At 71.4% G+C, this 6,270-nt stretch overlaps 1 protein-coding gene across 4 annotated transcripts; it reads left to right on the top strand.

The window, feature by feature from the left end:
- The first annotated feature begins 250 nt into the window (after positions 1-250).
- LOC138847548 (ficolin-2-like) lies at positions 251-5,989 on the top strand. Of its 4 annotated transcripts, XM_070066684.2 has the most exons (9): positions 251-409; positions 690-803; positions 1,327-1,380; positions 1,656-1,691; positions 2,230-2,262; positions 2,601-2,728; positions 2,942-3,071; positions 3,481-3,615; positions 5,570-5,989. In XM_070066684.2, exons 1-9 carry the CDS (start codon positions 325-327, stop codon positions 5,815-5,817), a joined length of 963 nt encoding a protein of 320 aa, XP_069922785.2. In that variant the 5' UTR covers positions 251-324; the 3' UTR covers positions 5,818-5,989. The 4 variants fall into 4 exon arrangements, with proteins under 4 accessions (XP_069922785.2, XP_069922786.2, XP_089178557.1 ...); XM_070066685.2 differs by lacking the exon at positions 2,230-2,262; XM_089322431.1 differs by lacking the exon at positions 2,942-3,071.
- Positions 5,990-6,270: the final 281 nt, after the last annotated feature.

The raw sequence follows: 6,270 nt of genomic DNA, 5'->3' as shown, positions 1-6,270 counted from the left end.
GCCCATTCGGACACTCAGAGGCGATGGAGCAACTCCGGCCAGGAAGTGAGACGAGGCTGGGGCCGGGCTCAACTTAGACCCCAGAGGGGCAGACCTCGGCGCGGGGCCGGGGGTGCCTGAGTGGGAAGAGGGTGTCTCCACAGGGAGGGCGTGGCTAGGCGGGCAGCGTGGGCCCTGGAGGGAGGACGCCCCCCCAGAGGGCCCCCGGCTTCCTGTGGAGGTGACCACACAGCCGGCGGAAGTGGGTGTGTCCCCTCAGGGCCCAAGACCTGCAGCCCAGCCGAGCCCCACTTCCCCTGCTGTGCCAGCGGCAGCACCAGGGCCATGCAGCTGAGTGGAGCCGCCGTCCTGCTCGCCTTGTTCCTGGGCGTGGAGGACCTGGCCTCCCAGGCCGTGGACACCTGTCCGGGTGCGGCGCCCCGAGTCCTGACCGAGTGGGGGCGGAGCAAGGGCCTGCGAGGCTTCCCGGGGCAGCTGGCCGGGAGCTGCCCCACCCACTCTCTACCCCGGTCCTCCTCGCAGCCCGAGTTCCACCCCACCCGGCCGCCGAGGCGCAGAGAGGCTGGGTGACCTGCCTGGGGATGCGCCGCGCTGAGGCGCTGGGTCCCCTCGGGCCCGACGGCTATTGGTGGCTCCATGGGGCCTCGGGCCCGGGGCCCCCACCCTGACGGGTGCTTGTGTCTCTGCAGAGGTGAAGTTGGTGGGCCTGGGGGGCTCTGACAAGCTGACCGTTCTCCGAGGCTGCCCGGGAGTGCCAGGAGCGCCAGGGCCCAAGGGAGAGGCAGGCGCCCGTGGAGAGAGAGGTGGGTGCTCGCAGGGGTGGGGGGCTCAGTGGTGGGGAGGGCCGGGCGCGGCCCTTGCTCCTGGGAGATCAGATGCCAGGCTGCACCTGCATGGGGGCCCGGCCTGGGCCCTGCATCTGCGGCCGGCTGCGTGGTCCCCGGGGGGCTCTGGCCAGGCTTGGGCAGACACCACGGTGTCCTCTCACTGCCCACCACACGTGGACGCCGCGAGACCCACGCCACGTCCTCCGCATCGCATCTGCGCTCTGCGGCCAGAGGCCTCCCAGGTGCCAACGGCAGGGAGGGAACCTGCCGCCAGGGAAAGTTCGGAACACCCCTGGAGGGGGAGCGAGGCCCCAGCCCGGCTCTGGGGGGCTCCCTGTTTCCAGACCTGGCCCCTAACTGAGGGCCTGGGGCCCCAGCCCCAGAATCTTCTGTGGCAGGCGGCGCCAGCTCAGAGGGGCGGGGCCTCCAGCAGCGGCAGGAGTGACCGTCGGTCCCAGACCCGGGCGTCTCCCTCAGGCTGTGTGTTTGCCATTGGCAGGAGAACAAGGTCCCCCTGGACCCCCGGGGAAGGCAGGACCGCCTGGCCCCAGAGGTACCTGGGCGGGAAGGCGTGGGGAGGGGGAGAGGCAGGGGCGGGACCCTGGGGCTGTCCATCTGCTTCTTGCCATAGGCAGGGCCCCGGCTCAACCCCGGGACCCAGAGCAGGATGCCTGCCCGCTGGGTCTGGCCCTGCAAACTCTCGGCCAATGCCCGTTCAACCCCGGCCTCCCTGAGTCCAGGAGGGATTGGGGACATGATGCGTCCAGCGCTGGTGATCCGGGGTGACCCGTGTCCCGGGCGTGGCGGCTCACTCTCCTCTCTCTCCAGGAGCCCCCGGGGAGAAGGGGCCGCGTGGAGAGCGAGGTGAGCCATCTTGCTGGGCGGGGAGTCTGGGGTCTCAGGGGGAAGCGGCCTCACCAGGGATGGGGGCCTCATCCAGGTGTGGCCTGGGACCCAGTCCCCCCTCTGGGGTGTGTGGTCAGGGCGTCCACTCTCCTGTAGGGGCCAACTGCAGCCCGTCCATCCCCTGGGCAGGGGCCTTGTCCAGTGGCCGCGTGGCCTCTGCCCCTGCAGCTGTGGGATTTCAGGCCGTGGCAGAGAGCTCCGGGCACAAGCAGGTGCTGCGTGGTGACCCAGGTCACGGCTGCGTGTCAGTGCCACGTACTCACCGATCACACGTGTCTCTGGGGGACCCATTGGTCCTGACGCAGTGCGGCCTGGGCAGGAGCCACAGGAGGAAGTGGGCACCGTGTGCACTCCGTGGCTCGGCTCTCTCAGGGGCAGAGGCAGGCCTGGCTTCTCTGGAGGCTGGCAGCCACGTTGGTGCCACGTGGCTGCTCGCGTGGGGACAGCTTGGTCCCTCCCTCCCGTGCTGAGTGTCTGCTGCGGGTCTCGCCTGCAGGACAGTCCTGGGAGCCCCCGCAATGCAGCACAGGTGGGTGCCCGGCCCACCCCCGCCCCAGCTGGTCCCCGTCTGCCAGAAGCATCAGCTGGGAGCCCTGGGCCTCGCCACCAGCCAGCTGCACAGGACCGGGCACCTGGGCCCCGCCAGGGACCTGAGGCAGTACCAGGGCTGGCACTGGGTCCCTGGAGTGTGTCCCCAAGGCCGCGTGCCCCAGGGCTGGGCCAGCACAGCTGGGCTCTGGGGGGCTGTGTCCCCCTCCCGGGACTGAGTCCTCCTCTGTCCATGCAGCCTCCTGGGCCTCCCCATGCTGCCCCGCCCGCCCCGCCCAGAGTGCCCATCCCCCGTCCACGCCCCCCCTGCACCCCCAGGGCCCCGGAGCTGCCGGCAGCTGCTCAGCCAGGGGCACGTCCTGAGCGGCTGGCACACCATCTTCCTGCCCGACTGCCGGCCCCTGCCCGTGCTGTGCGACATGGACACGGATGGGGGCGGCTGGACCGTGAGTGGGCGGCGGGGTCTTTGGGCGGAGGGAGGCCCCTGGGGGCCACGTCTGCTCCTGGCAGGAGAGCTCTGCCCCTCCCCCTCCCTCCCTCTCTCTCCCTCCCCCCCAGTCTCTGCCTGGAATCCTCGGTCTGTCTCTGCATTGCCCACCGGGGCCTGGCACTGCGGCGTCCGCCTGGGCCCCGGCTCCCGAGCCCCCCGCTGCCCGCAGGTTTTCCAGCGCAGGGTGGACGGCTCTGTGGACTTCTACCGGGACTGGGCCGCCTACAAGCGGGGCTTTGGCAGTCAGCTGGGGGAGTTCTGGCTGGGGAATGACCACATCCACGCCCTGACCGCCGAGGGTAGGGCGTGGGCAGGGCTGGGGTGGGCGGGGGCCCGGGGGCCATGCCCTCCTGGATCAGGCGACCTATGCTCTCCACCCCTGGGGGTTCAGACGCTGCTGCTGGGGTCACATCTTGTCCGCTATGCGGTAGTCGGTCAGACTGCCGAGTGTGGAGAGCACAGGCGGTCTCTAGCCAGCACCCCTCGGCCTGGAAGGGCACCTGGGCCCCGGGAGGGCAGGCCGGCCCAGGCCTCCGGGAGGCCCTGGTGTCCAGGCATGGGATCAGACCTGGGGACGCCGCCTGGAGGTAGAAGCTGCTGAGGAGGCCCTCAGCCAACAAGGGCTCCCGTCCATCTCAAGTTGGAGGCCACGTCCGGCACACAACGGCCCGCCCCCACCTGCTGTGTCACCCCGCCCCGCCCCGGCAGGGACCAGCGAGCTCCGCGTGGACCTGGTGGACTTCGAGGGCAACTACTACACTGCCAAGTACAGCTCATTCAAGATGGCGAGCGAGGCCGAAAAGTACAAGCTGGTCCTGGGGGCCTTTGCTGGGGGCAGTGCTGGTGAGTGGGGGTCATGGGGCCGGAGAAGCCGGGGACCTCGGGCTGGGGAACCCCGTCCGAGCCTGCTTCCATCCACGTGCTGTAGGGGGTCACGGTTGTCGTTGGCGACACCCCTGGGGCTGCACTGGCAGTGTGGACGACGGGTGTGTGACGACTGATTGGCGTCACTGCCCGCACCTGGGACAGAGCCCAGCGTCCCTGCGTGGCCCTCGGAGCCCCTGCCCCGAGGGACACGCCCCATCAGTGCACCTGTGAGCATTCCAGGCTCTGAGCAGGCTGTGCCGTCTGGCTGCCCTGGCTGAGCCAGGCGCACCTGCCACCTTGGGGACAGAGCCTTGAGCTCATCTGTGCCTCCTCCTTGGGGACCTGGAAGGAAGGCAGCAGGCCAGGGGCGTGCTCCCCACGTTGCGGGTGCAGGGCCGGGGGCATCTCCCCACGCTGCGGGTGCAGGGCTGGGGGCGTCTCCCCACGCTGCGGGTGCAGGGCTGGGGGCGTGCTCCCCACGCTGCGGGTGCAGGGCGGGGGCGTGCTCCCCACGCTGCGGGTGCAGGGCCGGGGCGTGCTCCCCACTTTGCGGGTGCAGGGCTGGGGGCGTGCTCCCCATGCTGCGGGTGCAGGGCTGGGGGCGTGCTCCCCACGCTGCGGGTGCAGGGCCGAGGTGTGCTCCCCACGCTGCGGGTGCAGGGCCGGGGCGTCTCCCCACGTTGCGGGTGCAGGGCCGGGGCGTGCTCCCCACGCTGCGGGTGCAGGGCCGGGGCGTGCTCCCCACGCTGCGGGTGCAGGGCCGGGGCGTGCTCCCCACGCTGCGGGTGCAGGGCCGGGGGCGTCTCCCCACGCTGCGGGTGCAGGGCCGGGGCGTGCTCCCCACGCTGCGGGTGCAGGGCTGGGGCGTGCTCCCCACGTTGCGGGTGCAGGGCTGGGGGCGTGCTCCCCACGCTGCGGGTGCAGGGCCGAGGTGTGCTCCCCACGTTGCGGGTGCAGGGCCGGGGCGTCTCCCCACGCTGCGGGTGCAGGGCCGAGGTGTGCTCCCCACGCTGCGGGTGCAGGGCTGGGGGCGTGCTCCCCACGCTGCGGGTGCAGGGCCGGGCCGGGGGCGTCTCCCCACGCTGCGGGTGCAGGGCCGGGGCGTGCTCCCCACGCTGCGGGTGCAGGGCTGGGGCGTGCTCCCCACGCTGCGGGTGCAGGGCCGAGGTGTGCTCCCCACGCTGCGGGTGCAGGGCCGAGGTGTGCTCCCCACGCTGCGGGTGCAGGGCCGGGGCGTCTCCCCACGCTGCGGGTGCAGGGCCGAGGTGTGCTCCCCACGCTGCGGGTGCAGGGCTGGGGGCGTGCTCCCCACGCTGCGGGTGCAGGGCCGAGGTGTGCTCCCCACGCTGCGGGTGCAGGGCTGGGGGCGTGCTCCCCACGCTGCGGGTGCAGGGCTGGGGTGTCTCCCCACGCTGCGGGTGCAGGGCTGGGGCGTGCTCCCCACGCTGAGGGTGCAGGGCTGGGGGCGTGCTCCCCACGCTGAGGGTGCAGGGCAGGGGCGTGCTCCCCACGCTGCGGGTGCAGGGCTGGGGCGTGCTCCCCACGCTGCGGGTGCAAAGCTGAAGCTAAGGGGAGTGGGTGACCCTGCTCGTCTGCGAGAGCCAGAGGGGAGCTCCATGGCCAGGGTTCCGGTGGAGCAGAGGCTGCCGGGTGAGGGTGAGGGGCTTCCAGGCAAGCCGGGAGACGAGGAAGGAGCTGGAGGAGGCGTACGGGCTGGGGGGAGGGTGGCTCCAGGGGAGTGAGTGGGGCTGACAATTTGGGGGGGCCCTGGAGGAAACGGGGTGGCTGGAGGAGGGGACCCTGGCTTTGGGGGAGGTTGCGACAAGTACGCCCAGCCCCCACTGGCAGTCTGCCAAGGCAGGACGTGGCGGGGGGCTCCTGGGGGCGGGGCTTTGCCTAGCACCCGCAGACCCACGTGTCTTCCGGGCAGGCGACTCGCTGACGTCCCACAATGACCAGCCCTTCTCCACCAAAGACCAGGACAATGACCAGAGTTCTTCCAACTGTGCCAAGCAGTACCAGGGGGCCTGGTGGTACAAGGAGTGCCACGTGTCCAACCTGAATGGCCGCTACCTCGGCGGCTCCCACGACAGCTTTGCCAACGGCATCAACTGGCGCTCGGGGAAGGGCTACAACTACAGCTACAGGGTGTCGGAGATGAAGGTGCGGCCCCCCTAGCCCAGGGCCGTCCTCGCTCCTGCCGCCAGCCGGGCCACGTCCGGAGCCTTCATCCCCAGCCACGCCCGGCGCCCACGCAGCCTCCCGCATGCCGCTCTGCCCCCAGCCCTGCCGATCCCACGGCAGCAAAGCCCTCCCCCCGCTGCTTCCCTAAGAACCGTTTGCTTTCCGAGCCCGGGCTGCTCTGGTTTCTGTCCTGTGCTTCTCGCCAGCGCCGGGACGTGGAGCGGTTCCGCCCTCCGCCCTCGGCAGGTGTCTCTCCAGGCGCTGGGAAGAGACAGGGCCCACTGCGCAGAGGGGAGCGCTGGTGTGCGACAGGGCTGGGGGCCTCTCGTGGACTCTCGGCCCACAGGCTCAGGCCCCCTCCTGCACCCTGGGTCTCCCCTGAGCCCCCATAACGCCCGGCATTTCACACATCACTAAAGGGGCCACTTTGGGGTTCTCTGTAAATTT

Source organism: Oryctolagus cuniculus, chromosome 1, assembly GCF_051225735.1.
Source record: "Oryctolagus cuniculus isolate XC-2025 breed Fujian yellow rabbit chromosome 1, ASM5122573v1, whole genome shotgun sequence".
NCBI classification, from domain to species: domain Eukaryota; kingdom Metazoa; phylum Chordata; class Mammalia; order Lagomorpha; family Leporidae; genus Oryctolagus; species Oryctolagus cuniculus.
The sequence above is the reverse complement of the archived record's forward strand: the minus strand, read 5'-3'. Positions and strand labels throughout refer to the sequence as shown.